This window comes from Salmo trutta, chromosome 2, assembly GCF_901001165.1.
Source record: "Salmo trutta chromosome 2, fSalTru1.1, whole genome shotgun sequence".
In the NCBI taxonomy this organism is placed as follows: domain Eukaryota; kingdom Metazoa; phylum Chordata; class Actinopteri; order Salmoniformes; family Salmonidae; genus Salmo; species Salmo trutta.
The window spans coordinates 58,833,436-58,854,298 of NC_042958.1; the positions used below are offsets into that span (position 1 = coordinate 58,833,436).

The 20,863-nt window shown below is 43.0% G+C and overlaps 1 protein-coding gene across 1 annotated transcript; it reads right to left on the minus strand.

Annotated features, from left to right (window-relative positions):
* Window positions 1-3,970: 3,970 nt before the first annotated feature.
* LOC115158948 (inhibitor of nuclear factor kappa-B kinase subunit alpha) lies at window positions 3,971-17,477 on the minus strand. The gene is made up of 22 exons (XM_029708389.1): window positions 17,073-17,477; window positions 16,763-16,869; window positions 16,295-16,389; window positions 16,024-16,141; window positions 15,678-15,747; window positions 15,511-15,599; window positions 15,236-15,325; window positions 14,989-15,113; window positions 14,725-14,832; window positions 12,667-12,802; window positions 12,204-12,398; window positions 11,554-11,656; window positions 11,194-11,317; window positions 9,847-9,998; window positions 9,548-9,609; window positions 8,848-8,957; window positions 8,111-8,160; window positions 7,847-7,952; window positions 7,424-7,571; window positions 7,116-7,252; window positions 6,899-6,998; window positions 3,971-5,421 (listed from the first exon to the last, which is right to left on the minus strand). The coding sequence occupies exons 2-22, from the start codon at window positions 16,865-16,867 to the stop codon at window positions 5,365-5,367; spliced, it is 2,280 nt and encodes a 759-aa protein (XP_029564249.1). The 5' UTR covers window positions 16,868-16,869; window positions 17,073-17,477; the 3' UTR covers window positions 3,971-5,364.
* Between the last annotated feature and the right edge of the window lie 3,386 nt (window positions 17,478-20,863).

Genomic DNA, 20,863 nt, shown 5'->3' on the forward strand with positions numbered 1-20,863 from the left:
CACCAAAATTGGCAAATTCGCCACTGGCGCCCTGTGCTCTTCACAGATGAAAGCAGGTTCACACTGAGCACATGTGACAGACGTGACAGTCTGGAGACGCCGTGGAGAACGTTCTGCTGCCTGCAACATCCTCCAGCATGACCGGTTTGGCGGTGGGTCAGTCATGGTGTGGGGTGGCATTTTTTGGGGGGCCGCACAGCCCTCCATGTGCTCGCCAGAGGTAGCCTGACTGCCATTAGAAACCGAGATGAGATCCTCAGACCCCTTGTGAGACCATATGCTGGTGCGGTTGGCCCTGGGTTCCTCCTAATGCAAGACAATGCTAGACCTCATGTGGCTGGAGTGTGTCAGTAGTTCCTGCAAGAGGAAGGCATTGATGCTATGGACTGGCCCGCCCGTTCCCCAGACCTGAATCCAATTGAGCACATCTGGGACATCATGTCTCGCTCCATCCACCAACGCCACATTGCACCACAGACTGTCCAGGAGTTGGCAGATGCTTTAGTCCAGGTCTGGGAGGAGATCCCTCAGGAGACCATCCGCCACCTCATCAGGAGCATGCCCAGGCGTTGTAGGGAGGTCATACAGGCACATGGAGGCCACACACACTACTGAGCCTCGTTTTGACTTGTTTTAAGGACATTACATCAAAGTTGGATCAGCCTGTAGTGTGGTTTTCCACTTTAGTTTTGAGTGTGACTCCAAATCCAGACCACCATGGGTTGATAAATTGGATTTCCATTGATTATTTTTGTGTGATTTTGTTGTCAGCACATTAAACTATGTAAAGAAAAAAGTATTTAATAAGATTACTTCATTCATTCAGATCTAGGATGTGTTATTTTAGTGTTCCCTTTATTTTTTTGAGCAGTGTACTTTCCCAGACGCTTTCATCCAAAGCCAACCAAAGTTAGATCTGTGTAGCCTCTGGATTCAAACTCACTGGGTTGTTGCTAGGACCATGCCCTAACCAGCTGAGCCATATACAGTAGACCATACTGTGTACTGTATATTAAGTGCTGACACAGACTGACGTTGAGAATAGTTCCCAGATTGATGGTTTTCCTGTGCAGTCTCATGAGTGACTATCCAAAATTACCAAACGTTATAGCAAGAAATGCTAGAAAGAGGAGCGGATCCGAAAGGAGGAGCTCCGCCCTCTCTCTCTGCAAGTTACGGGCCGAACGTCCCCTCTCCTTCCGAAATTCAAAAGATGCTAACACCTGCGAAACCTTGATTTGTCCATATAACCAGAGACGAAAAACCCAACCACATGAACTACTGCTACTCTTATCCTAGACATCCAGTTCAGTTCTAACAGATTCTCTCAGTTCACACGCAAAATTTTTCCACAAAAGAAGATGGTGCTGCCTGCCAGGAGACATAGGCCCATTGGCCACATAGCCTATTGCTTACAGACTGACTCAGAACAGCTCCCAGATTTACGGGCAGTCTCCTGGGCAGTCTCGTGAGTGACTAAGGAAATGGTTTGGGAAGCATGGAGTGACTCCCCCGTGAGGCCCTGATCTGGGTCAGCTCGGACTGAGGAGTAGAGCAGACAGGAATCCTGATCTAGGATCAGTTTGGCATTTTAGACCCAAATGAACACGACAACATGGACAGGGAGGACCTGGTCCTAGATCAGCACTCAGATGCTTTATGCTCAGGAATGTAGCATTAAGTAGGGGTTGGTCTCAGGCATGCTGAGGCCTCCGATGATTCAGTCTGATTCACTCAGTATCAACGTATTAAAACCCTGCTGGTTGTTATTAGAATGGGGGATGGGATGGCTGTGTCTGGGCTTGTTTTAATTGTTTCGTACTTGGTTCACTAACATTGAAACAATGAGCTATGTCTTGTTTTCTATTTAGGAGTTAACTAATAGTGAAACAATGAATTTTGTGTTTCTGCGCTTGTTGTTCACTCAGATTTCAACAACGGTTACTGGGTTGGAGGGATTACAAAGAATACGTTGTATTATTACAAAAGAGTACATTAACAACACTTGGAACATGGAACAAAGCGTACAGCAGTTATTGTGGTCTTGTATTAAGGAATGTTCGCATTGTAAAATGCTAAATGAAAAACACCAGACAAAACCACTTTGCCTCGTGAAACCTAGAGTCCTAGACTGGGCTTCAGGGCAGTCAGACCACAAGTTTATTTTTATACACTTCTACAGTGGCAGTTGTTACTTACAAGTTGCTATTTTAGTGCAGCTTGCCAGGCCACAGCAAACGCTGAATAGTTTTATTCATTTACCTCATCCATCACCGCAAAGTGAATGCAAAGCAGAAACTAACTGAGATTCTTAAGACGTGATGACACCCAGAGTAGGATTGACTAATAGCCTATATTTAAATGACGCCGTGTGAGCAAAGAAATATGAGAAGTTGCACAGAACCATGGATGATGAAGATATCTTCTTCCTTTCTTTGGAGCAAAAAAGAAGCACAAACAACAAGCAACTAAAGCTCAAATACTAGGTGAAGAGAGAACCAACTGCCTCTTGAAGAAGGGAATGCAAACATATTCATTTGACAAATGCTACGGTCACATGTCTGAAGAGAGGACAAAAAGACCTACTATTCCATTTAATAAAATTATCCAAGAAGGGGAGTAGGTTACATTTCCCTGCCGGACATGACCTGTCCAGCTCCACAGGCCCCCCCGCTCTTAAATCATTTCCTGACATCTGCAGTAAAACTAATATATGTCATGGCCAGCTGAGAGTGACTCTTTTCAACGGAAACAAAGAAATATTGGTGATAATGACAGGGTGGGGAAAGTGCAACACCAGTATATCCTGCACATCCTTCAGTGGTCAGTGACTCATGTATTGAATCAGTGACTGACTCTTAGGCTGCGTTTACACAGGCAGCCCAATTCGGATATTTCTCCACTGATTGGTCTTTTGACCAATCACATCAGATCTTTTTCAGAGCTGATGTGATTGGTCAAAAGACTAATTAGTGAAAAAAATGATCAGAATTGGGCTGCCTGTGTAAACGCAGCTTTAGTGTACAGGAACAGAACATGGCCCATATCCACAAAGCATCTCAGAAAAGGGCTTAGGCATCCTGTTAAAACCTGTTTTAAGACAACAACAAAAACATACAGCTCAGAGTAGGTTTGGGGATGATGTTAAGATTGTCTGGGTACTAACTGTGAGCCAGGAGTCAAAAGAACTCATACAAGTTTATCTCAGATGGTAATCAGGACAGATAGTAATGACGCTCATTGACTTTGTTGGAAATTGGGGAATAACCAAAGAACTCTACAGCACACATTGCTTCAGACAACCACAGTGAATGTGACTGTGAATGTTGCAATGGTAAAACATTTGATATACAGTTTCACCTGACATGATCACTTTGCCTACTCTTAATTATTGCCTCATTCTGATGGTGGTTAAAAGTGGAATTTTGACAATAATTACCATTATATCAACACACTCCTCACTCCTGTTTAACAACTAAATCACTTTGGCACAGTAGGCAGTCGACGTTTGAAAGGTCTACCATTTTCATCGAACATAAGCAAAGTCAACATGAGCCCTAGACTCCTTCAATCCTTTATAGGCATGCCCAATTTAGACATCCTTTATAACAACGTAATGTTGCGCTCCAAATGGATAACTTGAAATAACAGAAAGAAAAAACGTGTATATTTATAAGCCTAGTGGTTATAAGTATTTAGGCATAGCATGTAAAATAAGCCTCGTGAAATCAAGGCCAAAAGCGCAAGAGACAGCGTCGCCTGTAGCTCTACATTATTCTATACGATCAATCCATTAAATAATCAAAACATTCTTCTCCTTCACACAGACGCCTCCGTCTTCAGCAAGCCTCAGTTAAAATCCACCATTGAAATTTGGTAGAGCAGAAAATGTAGACAGTGGCCACCACTTGCAGAAACAGGGACCACCACAAACATTAGCTTCTTAGAACTAGTATAAAGCAATACAAACTCACGCCAAGTCCATTTTTATTGTAATACCAAGTCAATGTTTGATATCTATACAATACAATTACTAAAAAAAGTTAACATTCAGACATGGGTTTTTACATCAGATGGTGACAAACCTTGAAGAGGGAAACTGACATAGCATGTCACTTAAATACTACAAAATAAACATTATCCATTGCACTTAAACTACATAAATACAACTTAAAGATTTAATGTACATGTCTTTCTGGAGCAAAGTGTGCACTTTATTTTTGTTACACCTCGGGTTGTACATTCAATCATTTATCATGGCCCGCCATATGTTTCTATTCATCGAGCATCCAGTGAAAAGAAAGTACACAAGACAGACAGTGCACCCGACAAACTGAATTTAACTTGTGGTATTCTATTTTTCAGGTTTAAACATAACATTTTCAACATATGGAAAAAACATACCAGCATCCTTGGTGACACAAACGTCACAAAGTACCTATTGGATTTCCATCTTTCCCCCCCCTTCAATGTAAAGTGTGTTTAGTCTTGATAGAATACTTTTAGTCAATCAAAATACAATTAATATATGGTCAAAACCCTTTCCCCTTGATCGATGCATGACTTGATTTCAAATACAGTTGATACATTTCCTGTCCCGTTGGATGATTGTAACAATAGGTGTGTCACCAGGGCCCAGACTGATAAATAGGGTTCTAGAGGGCATCTAGGACCCCAGATGTCTGACTACTACTTCCTCGGCACAAACAGGATGGAGGATGCTTATGAATGTCAAAGTGCTTTTGGTTGATTGTAATTTCCTTCCCCCTCTCTTTTCCTTGTGCTGTGTCACATCACGAGACATGATGGGGCTCAACACAAACGCGCGTGCATAGAAAGCTTTCTTATCAGTCCCATTTCCTTAGCCCAAACACTTTCTAGCTATACTCTGTCATTCCAAAACTTTGACTCACAATCAAATGCAGTTCTCTGATTCTTTGATAAGATAATAGTAAAATATGGATTTTGATGAATAGTGGTACTTAGATTTGCACAATGATCTGTGAGGTAAAATAAAAGGTGACATTTGCTTGAAGAGTAATGGACGACTGACATGTCGTGTTCAGAAACTCTTTTTTTGTTCATATAAAAACAAAATGATACATCCACCCTTCTCACCAAATAGATGAGAAAACAGAGAAGAGAAAAACTTTGAGCATTTGTATTTTTTGATCTGCCTTTTTAAGAAGCTCAGGTTAGCTGTTAAAGTGAGTTACCAAATCCACACATCTAAATGTACAATTACATAAACTGCCGTCCCTCCATTTTGTTAACAGCATTCTGTCCTTAGTGTTACTTGGTTGGAGGGCAGGCAGGGATGAGCTGGACAGTGCTTTGTTTGCTGTTGACATGTATTCACACATTTCATTTTAGCAGTTTCGTAGACAACGTTTCGTATTTAGTCCAGCTCCAATCTTGCTCCTACAAAGAGATGACATAATACTTGACCTCAATGTAGCTTTAAGGTTGTCGCTGTAACAAACAAAGGGTTAACTGGAGTTGCCACAAGGTCAAAATTGTCTATATCGTGAAAAAATCATGAACAAAAATGTGGTTTTTTAATTTAAGGCTAGTGGTTGTGGTTAAGGTTCAAAATCACATTTTAAGAAGACAAATTGTAGAATTAGGTGGGGTTTGACTTCGTGGCTACGGTAACTAGTGACGACCATGGTGTTTGGGTTGTGGTTTAGACACAGTATCAATCTCAGTGTCTTCCAGGAAAGGCAGCCAACCTCCCCAGACATGTTTTGAATGGATGAGATTAGCCAGTTAGCCTTAAGGACATGTCTGAGCCCACTTAATACAACACAAGGTTAGATTAAAGACAGAGAGGGAACCTTATCACCCTCCTGACCTGGGACACCTAATCCCACCCTGATAGGGAGTGGACATACAGAAGAGTGTGACTGGTAAATGACGCACACCAGTGGTGCCAACTTAACAAGTACCTACATGTTTCAATTCCACATTATAAATAGACTGAACAAAAATGTAAACGCAACATGAAAAGTGTTGGTCCCATGTTTCATCAGCTGAAATAAAAGATTCCAGAAATGTTCAATAAGCACAAAAAGTGTATTTCTCTCAAATTTCGCTTGCATCCCTGTTAATCAGCATTTCTCCTTTGCCAAGATAATCCATCCACCTGACAGGTGTGGCATATGAAGAAGCTGATTAAACAGCATGATCATTACACAGGTGCACCTTGTACTGGGGACAATAAAAAACACCACTAACATGTGCAGTTTTGTCACACAACACAATGCCACAGATGTCTCAAGTTTTAAAGGAGTGTGCAATTGGCATACTGACTGCAGGAATGTCCACCAGAGCTGTTGCCAGAGAATTGAATCTTAATTTCTCTATCTGTCTCCAACGTAATTTTAGAGGATTTGGCAGTACATCCAACCGGCCTCACAACCGCAAACCACAAGTAACCACGCCAGTCTCGGACCTCCACATCAGACTTCTTCACCTGCGGGATCGTCTGAGACCAGCCACCCAGACAGCTGATGAAACTGAGGAGTATTTCTGTCGGTGGGGAAAACTCATTCTGATTGGCTGGGCCTGGCTCCCCAGTGGGTGGGTCTGGTTCCCCAGTGGGTGGGCCTATACCCTCCCAGGCCCCCTATGGCTGCACCCCTGCCCAGTCATGTGAAATCCATAGTTTAGGGCCTAATGAATTTGTTTCAATTGACTGATTTCCTTATATGAACTATAACTTAGTAAAATTGTTGCATGTTGAGTTTAGATTTTTGTTCAGTATAGATGTGCGTGTGACTTAACACACTGCAGAAAACGTGGTGACGTGCAACACTGAAATATAAGACACTGCATTGACAGAATTCCAGGCTTCCATTACAAGTCTTGCCAGCTGAGAGAAAACGGCCCAACTCACCACTATGCTTTTGGACTGCTCGTCAGCAGCTTCCTGCATCAGGCTGGTCAGCTGACTGAGGTACCTCTGGTTCTCCTGAAGCAGACGCGGGGCAGCATCACTGGAGGGAAGGAGAGAGAGAGAGAACAAGTCACCTACTGTCCTAAGGGCATTCCTTTTCATTCTGCTACATATAACGCATCAACCCCTCCTGTGTGTCTACTGTATAGCCCAGTACCTATCGTTGGGTCCAGGTAAGGAGGTGAGGGGGTGAGGGTTGCTGATGGGCTGGGCAGACTGGGCCCACTGGGACACCTGCAGGGGGTTGGACAACTCTGGGCTGGCTGCTATCGAGTTCCTTGCAGAGTTCTGAGCCTGGGAGAAGACAAATGACTTACACTGAACACGTGTTCAATTATTATGACCTAGCTAGCTAAGTGAGTTCTATAGAAAATTGCACAATTTAAAATAACCCAATGCCATCTTACAGTAGAGCTCATGACCTTATGACTAACTAAACTCTGGTTCTACCTCTCCGTCACTCACACAGGCAATCTTCAGTAGGTGCCAGAACTCTCTCTGTCTTTTGACCTGCATCTGCATCACAGTGTTGTCGGCATCCTTGATGTTCTCCAGCGTCTTCTCAATGCGTGGGAACAGGTCAATTATCTTCTGCTTGCTCAGTAAGATCTTACTGCATGGGGGGGGGGGGGGGGGGGGGGGGGGCAGACAGTAAAACCTCAGGAATAGCAAAGAGGACAAAATCCAACTAGGCAGCTCTATCATCACATTTCTGCGGAATGTTCAGAATTCCGAGAGAAATATATTGCATAGAACAGACACATGCCTCTCTGACATGTAGAGTATAGAATCATGTCAGCTCTATTCATGCTATTTCTATCTGCAACGCTCAGTTGGTGACCCGGGGTGATGTGACAGTCCACTGAACAGTGCCAGGACCCGGTCTACCTGAGGTGTGTGTAGAGGTCCCGGAGGACCTTGTCCTGGTTCTGGACCGTCTGGATGATGGCTTTAACCATCTCGGAGCTGTCGCTGCTCACATCAGGGTCAGGCGCTGAGGGAAGAACAGCACACTGGTGTTAGGTGGTGGTAGCGTTCAGAATTACCGTTGTACCATTACAGATTCTATTCAACATCCAAACGTACTACTGTCTTATGGACATTTACGACAGCTGCAATGCAGTGACTGTTTATTGGTCCAAAGTGGCTTACTTCTGCATTTCATCTTCAGTTGTTTGTAGAGTTCAATGGCCTTCTCCTCTCTGAAAAACAAAGAATAAACAAGTCGTTATCTTAGAACATTCATTTTATACAGAAGAGTTGACCTTTTCTTCTTAAAAAGTGTGCATTTGAGTACTCTAACATCAGTGTTTCTCAACCCTGGTCCTCCAGTACCCCCAACAGCACACATTTTGAGTGTAACCCTGGACAAGCACACCTGATTTAACTTGTCAACTAATCATCAAGCCCTTAACTAATCATCAAGCCCTTAACTAATCATCAAGCCCTTAACTAATCATCAAGCCCTTAACTAATCATCAAGCCCTTAACTAATCATCAAGCCCTTGAACGAGGTGCATTTGTCAAGGGCTACAACGACACTGTGTACTGTTGGGGGTACTGGAGGACCAGGGTTGGGAAACACTGACCTAAAATGTATATGACTGGCAATGCAAATGAAAGAACAACATTAGGTTAGCTGTCAGGTCAGCTACTAGCTTTAGCTGGACACAGAAGCCAGACATCTCAATAAGGTTCCATCTACTTAAAAAGGAAAGATTCACCCGGTTTGAATGTTTCAACGACGTATTGTGCAGATACACAGGAAAACATGAAATGACCCCAGGAATCTATAGAACATCGCTCAGACACTCAGACAGATAGACCCTTGATGCGTTTCATGGAGGAGAGACAGAGCGTGTCATTCATGCCTAGTATAGAACACTCACAGCTGCTCCATGACGTCTCCTTGGCGACGGGCGTAGGGACTCCGCTGCAGCTCCACAATCTCCGAGTGTAACGACATGATTTCCTCGTCCAGGTGGCTCACCTCTGCCACCTGGTGGACCAGACACATTACACCTGGTCTTTCAATGGTAATAGGTAGAGTTGTCTCCGAGCACTGAGAGGGTCATACTTTTATTAACCTGACGATAACAGTTGGTGGGGTAATCTGATTCTAGACCTGTGGTTAAAGGGGCAATCTGCAGTTGCCACATCCATTTTTTTTAAACATATAAATGAATGATATGTACTCATTGATTCCTGAACAATATAACGTCTTAATACGTCATGAGTTTAGTTCAACTGTCGTACCCCATCAGAACCCCAAAAATAAGCTTGTTTTAGTCCAATGTTTGTAAACAATGTCATTCTAAAACAGTTTATAACCTCAAAACTATACATTCTGATATCATGGATGGGCAGTCCTTGCATCCATAGCTCTGTCTATGAATTTGAGTGGTTACATTTCTCCAGCCCCATCCCTCAGCTTTTTACCAAAACAAGGGCAGATGTGTTCTATACCAACAATCAATTTGGAATGAAGAAAATCCATTGTACATGAGAATATATATATATATATATTTTTTTTTACAGACGGAATGCACGCAGCAAGGTTCCTAAGTTTGTCCCTATCCTTGCTGGTACCTGTGCATATGCAGCAGCTTTCCCCTCGTTCTCCTGCCACGCTTTCAGCATCTTCTCTGACGCTGAGGGGTAAAAAGAACCAAATCTCATGAAAACAACTCCATCTTTTCACAAAACAAAACCATTGTTGCTTCTGAACTGGCACCCTATACCCTAAATTGGGAAATGGCACCCTATTCTCTACTGTGGGCCCTGATGAAAAGCAGTGCACTATATAAGGAATAGGGCACCATTTCAGACACAGGGCCATGGGGGTGACTATTCTTGGCACTACCAATCATTAGCCGGCAGACACTCACAGATCCCATAATGCATCTGGTCGCTGTACTTCTCCAGGTCGTATTGAATGCTGCTCTTGAAGAAGTCCAGCTTGGCCTTCAGCTGCTGGGAGAAGGCAAACATGCCGTTCTTGCACCGGGTCAGGTTGGTGTTGTAGCGTAGGAGGCTCAGCCTGGACACACACACACACACACACAATAGAATAACTGTCTGTTCAAAGACAGAAATGTACATCAAGATAACACAGGATCACACCAATTTCCCCTCCAAAAAACGTCAGCCTTGAGCTAATTTCAGCGCTGGTGAACGGAAAGGTGAAGATCGTGAGCCTTCTGTGTGATTTCTGGAACGCTTCAACTTTGAACACTGAGGCTGTACCAGTTAAGAGCATCTACTTGCACCCGCGGGTAATTGAAAGAGCACTCGTACCTGTCAAAATGCACTAATTCTACTGCAACCTTTTTCGCTTACAACAAAATCGCTGACTCAATCTTGCAAAGTTAGGTTGGCTGCATTTAAAAAGGGTGATATTATGTTAATTCGACCACAATTCCCACATCAGAAAAGTTGAACTGAAAGCTAGTGTAAACTAATGGGGCAACACTAGTGCAGTTCACTGAAGTTCAATCTCATGCGTCTCAGCGCGGGCTGGCATTGCTTCTGCACGGCTGCGCGTGCAAAGCTCATTGGGAACATTGAATCACACACACCACAGATGAAAAAGCAACTGGCCGATTCTTCGAAAGCAAGTCTGGGAAATTCTTTTGCATTTACGGCATTTAGCAGACGCTCTTATCCAGAGCGACTTACAAATTGGTGCATTCACCTTATGATATCCAGTGGAACAACCACTTTACAATAGTACATCTATATATTTTTTTTGGGGGGGGGGGGGGGGGGGGGGGTTAGAAGGATTACTTTATCCTATCCCAGGTATTCCTTAAAGAGGTGGGGTTTCAGGTGTCTCCGGAAGGTGGTGATTGACTCCGCTGTCCTGGCGTCGTGAGGGAGCTTGTTCCACCATTGGGGTGCCAGAGCAGCGAACAGTTTTGACTGGGCTGAGCGGGAACTGTGCTTCCGCAGAGGTAGGGGGGCCAGCAGGCCAGAGGTGGATAAACGCAGTGCCCTTGTTTGGGTGTAGGGACTGATCAGAGCCCGAAGGTACGGAGGTGCCGTTCCCCTCACAGCTCCGTAGGCAAGCACCATGGTCTTGTAGCAGATGCGAGCTTCAACTGGAAGCCAGTGGAGTGTGCGGAGGAGCGGGGTTTTAGCAATTTCAGTTTGGGAATATGGTAATGTCTCAACGTAAAGAACCTCACTTCCTTTCAGATTTGTTTAATTCTAGTACAGCAGGCTGGCTTACTCACATGGCAGCCCTCTGGCCCTGGAACAATCTGCTGTAGTCGTCCTTCAGTCCACAGATGTAACTAACCGCCTCACCCCACACCTTCTTCAGCACCACCAAGGGAAGCTGGGACTTAGCCTCCCGCACTGGGAAAAAGGACAACAAGCTTCTACATAAGGCTTGGTACATATGAAGGAAGAACAAACTGAAGACATTTTTGAACCAAACGATGGAAGGAGGACTAGTTTAACCGAATGCTCAAATCTGTTTTTGCCCCAAAAACTAAAAAAGCACTACCTCTAATTGCATGAGCTTGTATTCCGATCCAAATCGGTTTAACATCTCAAAATATTTATCAGCGAGCAGAGAAGACAGTACTCACCAATAGCGTTGACTTTATCAGGCAGCTGTCTAGCACTGAAGGGACCAGAGTACTTGGTGAGGCTCTTGTCAAACAAATAGATGATGTAACTGTCCCAGCCTCGCTGCACAACACACACACAATCACTTTACATGGGGGTCAAATGCAAAACATGTTAATGCTAAAGAGGTGAGTAAGATTTACAATGTGTTGCATCGAAACCTGCCCGACGACTCAAAATTAATTCTTCCACTGCTCTATCGTTTGCTGCATACTTCAGTCTGAGACAGCCGTCATTTAAGTTGTTTGTGGTGACGTCAAAATGAGGGGTGTTGTACAAAAGAAAGTTAGCAACAATTGGATCATCTCGAACCAATCAGAGTATCAATGACACATTTTTCAAAACGTCGCTTTACCCACGTGTGTTTTGGCTCTGGCCCAACATATCGGTTTCTGCGACCAATCAGACGGTCTAGAACGAATTTCCATTCTAGAAATTGTCAGGGAGGTACTCCGATCCAGACCCACTGCGGAGAACAAACTAACGTCTGTGGGTGTGGCGTAGCGTTCGGCCGGAGCAAGGAGTTTGTGTAGCCAGGCAATCAAAACTACATTCTAACAAATAACATTACACCAACGAAGTAGCAGAGTGGAACCAAAAGGAGTCCTACCACCCCGTCGAGGACACACTGGGCTGCAGCCTTCCTGGGGTCCAGCGACACCCCTGTCTCCTGCAGCAGCTCCTGGTTGACCAGCTCGATCTTGGTCTCCGTCTCGATGCGGCGCTGCAGGCTATGGAGGCTCTCCTCTGGGACCAGTTGGAAGGAGTGGACCTGGGCCGTGCTCATGTTCAGGATGTGGACAACCTGCAAATGAGAGAGAATATATGGGTAAAATAAAGGAAGCCGATTGGCTAGCAGAATGAGTCAATCCAAAATATCAAGCACTGACAGTCAAACTTAACATTTTGCTGAAAAAGTATATTAATTGCACATTCCCTTACTGAGGAAAAATAAAGAGTTCACAGAATTTTGCCTATGAGCGCAAACCAAATAAATGAGGCCAGCCTTGACAGAGAATCTGAAACACTATGGTCAGCTCAAGAAATACAGTATGATACATTACAGAACTAACCTTCATGCATAATATTTGTTCCAGCACTTCAAAGCACTGGGGTTTCTTGCTGTCAGCGTTGGTCTTGCCTCCCCTCTGGACAGGATCCCATTTCAGCATCAGCTGAAGCAGCATCTCCATGCGCTCCAGCAGTGTCCTGAATGAGCACAGCGCAAATTAACATTGCCCCCGGTGGAGGGGAAATAAATAGGTTCACTCTATACAGGTCATGGGTCGTTTCTCTCGGTTTTCAATTTTCATGTTATGCTACTCAATGAGGTGAAACACTTAGAATGTTGTCATAAATTGAGCTGACACGATTCAGTTCTACATGACAGACAGTCAAAAGTTTGGACACACCTACTCATTCCAGGGGTTTTCTTTATTTGTACTATTTTATACATTGTAGAATAATAGTGAAGACATCAAAACTATGAAATAACACATTTGGAATCATGTAGTAACCAAAAAAACTTATATGAAAATATATTTGAGATTCTTCAAAGTAGCCACCCTTTGCCTTGACAGCTTTGCACCCTCTTGGCATTCTCTCAACCAGCTTCATGAGGTAGTCACCTGGAATGCATTTCAATTAACTGGTGTGCCTTGTTAAAAGTTAATTTGTGGAATTTCTTTCCTTCCTAATGCGTTTGAGCCAATCAGATGTGTTGTGACAAGGTAAGGTTGACACACAAAAGATAGCCCTATTTGGTAAAAGACCAAGTCCATATTATGGCAAGAAAAGCTCAAATAAGCAAAGAGAAACAACAGTCCATCATTACTTTAAGACATGAATGTCAGTCAATACGGAGGATTAAGAACTTTGAACGTTTCTTCAACGGCAGTCGCAAAAAACATCAAGGAAAGACCAGAGTTACCTCTGCTGCAGTGGATTAAGTTCATTAGAGTTACCAGCCTCAGAAATCGGAAATTAACTGCACCTCAGATTGCAGCCCAAATAAATGCTTCACAGAGTTCAAGTAACAGACACATCTCAACATAAACTGTTCAGAGGAGACTGCGTGAATCAGGCCTTTATGGTCGAATTGCTGCAAAGAAACCACACCAATAAGAGACTTGCTTGGGCCAAAAAACACGAGCATTGGACATTAGACTGGTGGAAATCTGTCCTTTGGTCTGATGAGTCCAAATGTAAGATTTTTGGTTCCAACGTCGTGTCTTTGTGAGGCGCAGAGTAGGCGAACAGATGCTCTCCGCATGTGTGGTTCCCACCGTGAAGCATGGAGGAGGTGGTGTGATGGTGCTTTGCTGGTGACACTGATTTATTTAGAATTCAAGGCACACTTAACCAGCATGGCTACCACAGCATTCTGCAGCGATATGCAATCCCATCTGGTTTGCTCTTAGTAGGACTATCATTTGTTTTTCAACAGGACAATGACTCAAATCCCATCCAGGCTGTGTAAGGGCTATTTGACCAAGAATGAGAGTGATACAGTGCTGCATCAGATGACCTGGCCTCCACAATCACCCGACCTCAACCGAATTGGGATGGTTTGGGAGGAGTTGTACGCAGAGTGAAGGAAAAGCAGCCAACAAGTGCTCAGCATATGTGGGAACTGCTTCAAGACTGTTGGAAAAGCCTTTGAGGTGACTTCATGAAGCTGGTTGAGAGAATGCCAAGAGTGTGCAAAGCTGTCATCAACACAATGGGTGGCTACTTTGAAGAATCTCAAATATATTTTGAGTTGTTCAACACTTCTTTTGGTTACTACATGATTCCATATGTGTTATTTCATAGTTTTGGTGTCTTCCTTATTATTCTACAATGTAGAAAATAGTACAAATAAAGAAAAACCCTTAAATGAGTAGGTGTGTCCAAACTTTTGACTGGTACTGTGTGTGTCACTCACTGACTGACTGACTGACATCTCTCAATGCTGTTACATGACACCCTACTGAACAGGCCCCTGGTTTCCCAGGTAGAAATATGTCTGTGCCTAAAGGTTATGATGAAAACCAGCATACACATCCTTCGAGGACCCTGCTATACATAAAGACGTTAGGCGACAGGTAGTTAATAACGCCATCAGAATGAAGTGTGTGATGGTGTCGGACCTGCTTAGATTGTTGGGGTATGGTAGATGTGTGGAGAATCTGACTTCCCCATTCAATTCCTCCACAGCCATGATGTCTTTGGGACCTTTGCTCCGCACTTTGCTGGCCCTGAGGAATAACAACATTGAAATGGCATTTAGGATGGTTACCTAGTGCCCCTTGGAGGATAACTTAGAATTAAAACTAGCACTTGAAAACTGTGTTACTGTATTAATGTTACTCCTTCGGGGTTGGGGACACAATCAAATGCAGAGGGACAACTACCATTGGACCGGCTGAAGATTGTGCAGAAACGGCCGGAATCCACAGCTGCATTCAAATATCATTGTGCCAAAACTCCAGTAGTCCACTGTGACAGTGTAAGGCTTATTCTCAAATAGCTCAGGTGCCTGGGGAAAAGATATGCAACGTATCAATATGTAAGTCCGGTTTTAACAAACAAAGACAGTGGTGTAGCGTTGAATCAATAGGAATCTAGGAGTGCTTGCGGGGGGATGGATATTATGCTCACCAAGTACTGCAGCGTTCCCACAAAAGAGGTGCACAGACTCCCCTGGTCCAAGTCTTTGGCATAGCCCAAGTCTATGATTTTGTGAACCAACTGAACAAGGAAAACATTATGAGAAAATTTAACATTGCAAGATGAACAGTAATCTTTCAAAATAACAGACAATGTCACCATAGTCGAATTCACACTTTACAACACCAACAGCACAAAAATGTAGACTGTTTTAAAACAGAGCATGGTGACACATTCTGTGTGCTGGTCCATAAATATTGTGTTACCTTTCCGTTGACATCCTGCAGCACTACGTTTTCTGGTTTAAGGTCTCTGTGTATGATCTTGTTTTCATGTAAATACTGGACGCCTGAACCTGTTAAGACCATTCAGAAAAATCAGCTCTATGCAGAGCAACGATGGACACAATACAACGGTGTGGTCCAGTACATACCGACGTCATTAAGCAGGGAAAGCACTTCACTTTCTTTCAGTCCACAGCAATTTTCTGGCTTGCTCAGCATCTGTCAAATTCAACCATAAACACATTGTTAGACAAATGCCTGATAATATGAAGAAAATAAAATTATACTTCAGACCGCATGACAGAGCAAGCCGCCAAAAAACATTTTGTTGTCGAGCCCTTCCGCGAGGCATTTAACTACTCCAGGGGCACTGCGCCGTGGCTAACCCTGTGTTTCTAACCACTCAGGAGAGTATGTAGGTTTCAAATCAAAATGACACATTTGCGTGGACATTAAGGAAAATTGACAATTAAGTATTATTCCTCTGCAGTCCACCTTTCTGAGGTCTCCCTTGGAGCAGTACTCCATGGCCAGCAGTGGAAGGTTGTTTAAGGCAATGTGCTTCATCTCCTCTGGCACCTCTCGCGCTGTCACAACATTGAGATTATTCAACCTGAATATGAAAGAGATAAGAAAAACATTGTACTTGATACTAACGAGAAGCAAATGCCGATATGTCAATGTATCACTGAAAAGGTAGAAGTCACACAGTTCAAATGTGGGTGGCGTTCAATGATGTACAAAGGATAATACGATGAAGACAAACTTTTTCATGATCTGGATCTCTCTGCTCCATCTGTCTTTGTTTCTTGGTATTAACTCCAGACGACACATTTTCACTGCTATTTTTTCCGATGTGTCCTTGGAAACAAGGGGGGAAAAGTATAATCTATTATCTTGATTGAACCTGTAACAGCTGGTCAATTCAACAGATGTGTACTTATGAATTCACAGAGAGAAAAATACAAAACAGTACGGTATTCCAAAAGTTATTTTTAGGCTACGAAGTGTTTCTCTCAACTGGTGGCCATTGGACCTATGATACATTATCTGCCACCCAGTCAGGCCTACTGTTTACATCTAGGACGTGGTTGACAACCTTTCACCTACTTGTAAACATATCTCCAGATCTGATTTGGCAGCCGGATGTGTAGCTACATTTATTCAAATCCAGAACAACTAGGGTTAACTATAGAAATGTTGCTAACATTAGCTAGCTAGTTGGAATACTTACATGATTTTGATACAGGTAGACATGGGCAAAACCGCCCATGCCCAATCTCTCTTTGAATTCCCAGTCTCCACAGTTTTGGTTTTGTCTGAAAGGAGGCTTATCCATTGCTGTAACGTTAATAACATGAACGATTAATGTTACATTTGGATATGCAAATTGGCAACATGTATAGTTAGCCAGATATGCTGTAAATCAAGCATTTACTAGCTAACTGTTAGCTTGATAGCTAAGCTATTTTATAACAGCTAACGTTAGTGGTGCTAGCAAACGTTAGCTAGCTAAACAACTTTCAAGTTTGCCTTACTAGTACCTTCAACTTAGCTCCACTGTCAGGTGATGTCCGTAAACAAAACGTATTAATAGCCAATAGACGTTTAAACGTTACAATCGCCCATATTTTCCTCGCAGGGTTGTACCCATGACTGTTCAACGAAGCTTGTAGACGAAGTAAACATAGCTACCGTTAGCTAGCTAGCTAGCTAGCTCGTTGGACAGACAGCTAGCTAACGCTGCTGGCTATCAAAACTGGGAAAATATTGGAGTAATACTATAATCTAAGATAAGTATTACGTTACTTTGCTATTTCATACGAGAGTCATTGGCTGTTGTTTTTCCCAGAAAAATAAAGATAATCTTGTGTCTGACCAATGCACCTAGACAGGAATGTGCGCTTTCCTAGATGTGACGTCACCAACAAACCCGGCAGCTTTTCTGAATAAGAAATGAAACGGGGGACAGGGGCCTCATTTATTTACACTGACTGTGATGGTTTAATATTCGCGGAATAGTTTAGATAGGCTACCATTCGCTCCATCTCTTATTTCATTGGAACCACTTCACAGTAGCAAATTGATAAGCCATTTCAAGTATTTTGCTCTATTTGACCCGAACTGAAGCGCAGTTTAACAGTAGAACAGAGGGTTCACCTTTTCCATTGACATTTGTAGGCTACTGCATCTGAATACTGTAATGTTACATTTCTTCAGTAGACACTATTTCATTTATTAACATTGTACATATACAGTATCATAACCATTGCAGAATACATTTCTCACCTTTGCTGGCCATGATGAGTTCCTATTCCCGAAGTAGCCATACAGCAAATGACCATGCACATCTCTCATTGTTCCTATTAGATATTGTAAATTCAAGTTTTTGCATCAGAAAGGGAGCGCGGTTTATAACTTGCAGTAGAATTGAACAGTTGAATAGACAGTTGATATTTTGCATTGAAGTGTATAGGCTACCACTGTAAGTAGGCCTGTAGCCTGCTTGTGCAGTCTTTTCAGAAATGGCACACGCAGATATGTATTAAATGTACGCAACGGTTATAATTGAGCTCCTGGTGAGGACTAGATGGTATAAAGCTAAGAACATTTACTTTTCGTAGCAGGTTAGGAGAACTTACGCAGCAGGTTAAGATAATTAACGTAGCAGGTTAGGAGAACTTACGCAGCAGGTTAAGATAATTAACGTAGCCGGTTAGGAGAACTTACGCAGCAGGTTAAGATAATTAACGTAGCAGGTTAGGATAATTAGGTTAAGGCTAGGACAATAGTTCGTTTTGGGGTGAGTTAACCCCGAAAATACAAAAAAAACAGTTTTCGACGATTTATGCATCACTTCCGTCCGTAGCTGTATACATCTAGCCACAACTGTTGTGTCCGACAAAAGTTGCTGCTCAGTATGACATCATGCCAAAGACCTCGAACACCATGAGTGTGAAAGTACGTGACTGACACACAGTTTTACTTTCTTCTTGTTCCATACTCAATGCGTATTTACCTTTTGAAAAGACAGGTGCAAACGCTCTGGCCTATGACAGTCCAGCGAGAATATATAAATAAATACAAATATGCCCTCGTTTTGTCGAGATCAGAATATACTTTTTTTCTTTATCAAGAAATAACAAAAGTTATTTTGTCAAGATCAGGAGATAAACTATAAATAGGAGTGGACTTATTGATGATAGATTGACTATGGCTGAGGCAGAGCCCACGGTGGATCAGCATATCCGGTTTTTATTTTGATCAGTGATTAACATATGCAAAAACGTCATTATGTCTGTCAGTTATAGATGGCTTCCAGTTTTGGCTCCATTACAATCACGTTTTAAAGGCATGCAAAAGTGTGGTTGCACTTCTATTTTAAATGGATTGAATGTGCAATGTTCAGTGCAAGAAACGTTAACATTGAGGTCTGTGGTTTCAGATTACCAATGAAAGACTACCAGACTACCAATAAAAGTTGATTTTAATCTCTTAAATAGTTTTAACAGAGAGGTCAGCCTCTCAATAGAAGAAAAAAACGCAGTCATAAATAACAATTAACAAGTAGTACAGAACATTTTTAACAGCAAAGCAGGCGAAGTGAATCACATGTTGAGGTTTCTAAATACTCCAACATTTAATGTAGGATACCGTCTATTTGTCATTTCAGCCCCAAATGGTGGGCAAAATGTATTGTTGGAGCTTTGATAAGAAGACCCAGGCAGTAGCACATGGCTACTTACAACAGATAATGTTCTACTCCAAGGTCTTAGATCTTTGTAGAGTCTTACTGCCTTTGGTGCACTATGACAATGCTGTCCATCTATCATCAATATGTCCACTCCTATCTTGAGTTTCCCTTGTGATCTTAACAAAACAACTTTTGTTATGTTGTGATCATGAAATAAATACACTTCATGGCCCAAAGTATGTGGACACCTGCTCGTCGAACATCTCATTCCAAAATCATGGGCATTGATATGGAGTTGGCCCCCCCTTTTGCTGCTATAACAGCCTCCACTCTTCTGGGAAGGCTTTCCACTAGATGTTGGAACATTGCTGCAGGGACTTGCTTCCATTCAGCCACAAGAGCGTTAGTGAGGTCGGGCACTGATGTTGGGCGATTAGGCCCGCAATCGGTGTTCCAATTCATCCCGAAGGTGTTTGATGGGGTTGAGGTCAGGGCTCTGTGCAGGCCAGTCAAGTTCTTCCACACTAATCTCGACAAACCATTTCTGTATGGACCTCGCTTTGTGCACAGGGTCATTGCCATGCTGAAACAGGATAGGGCCTTCCCCAAACTGTTGCCACAAAGTTGGAAGCACAGAATCGTCTAGAATGTCATTGTATACTATAGCGTTAAGATTTCCCTTCACTGGAACTAAGGGGCCTAGCCCGAAACATGAAAAACAGCCCCCGACCATTATTCCTCCTTCACCAAACTTTACAGTTGGCACTATGCATTGGGGCAAGTAGCGTTCTCCTGGCATCTGCCAAACCCAGATTAGTCTGTCGGACTGCCAGATGGTGAAGCGTGATTCATCACTCCAGAGAACACGTTTCCACTGCTCCAAAGTCCAATGGCGGCAAGCTTTACACCACTCCAGGCTTGGCATTGCGCATGGTAATCTTACACTTGTGTGCGGCTGCTCGGCCATGGAAACCCATTTCATTTCATGGTAACCCATTTCGTTCCCGACGAACAGTTCTTGTGCCGACGTTGCTTTGAGAGGCAGTTTGGAACTCGGTAGTGAGTGATGCAACCGAGGACAGACGATTTTTAAGCACTACGTACTTCAGCACTCGGCGGTCCCGTTCTGTGTGGCTTACCACTTCACGGCTGAGCCGTTGTTGCTCTTAGACGTTTCCACTTCACAATAACAGCACTTACATTTGGCCGGGGCTGGTCTAGCTGGGCAGAAATTTGACGAACTGACTCGTTGGAATGGTGCCATCCTATGACGGTGCCACGTTGAAAGGCACTGAGCTCTTCAGTACGGGCCATTTTACTGACAATGTTTGTCTATGGAGATTGCATGGCGGTGTGCTTGATTTTATACACCTGTCAGCAACAGTTGTGGCTGAAATAATTGAATCCACTAATTTGAAGGGGTGTCCACTTTTGGCCATGTAAGTCATGTAAGTCGTGATTTCGACATAATGAGGGAAACATTTTTTTAATTTATATATCCTCTCTGGAGTTCCAGTACTGGCCCCATTTGTGGTGGCATCTTATTTTATGTAGTTTGACTTTGATATTTGACAAAATACAATAATGCACAAACAATCCCTTTTTGAAACACTTTTATTTTTCCCACTATGCCTCCCCAGT

What these genes read in the sequence shown, in the direction of transcription:
- LOC115158948 (XM_029708389.1), bottom strand. Translation starts at nt 16,867, where the DNA reads ATGGATAAGCCTCCTTTCAGACAAAACCAAAACTGTGGAGACTGGGAA. An exon ending in TGATAAAGTCAACGCTATTG is followed by an intron (nt 11,318 to 11,553) that starts GTGAGTACTGTC and finishes CCTTTTTCCCAG; the next exon opens with TGCGGGAGGCTAAGTCCCAG. An exon ending in TTACCTGGACCCAACGATAG is followed by an intron (nt 6,999 to 7,115) that starts GTACTGGGCTAT and finishes CCTTCCCTCCAG; the next exon opens with TGATGCTGCCCCGCGTCTGC.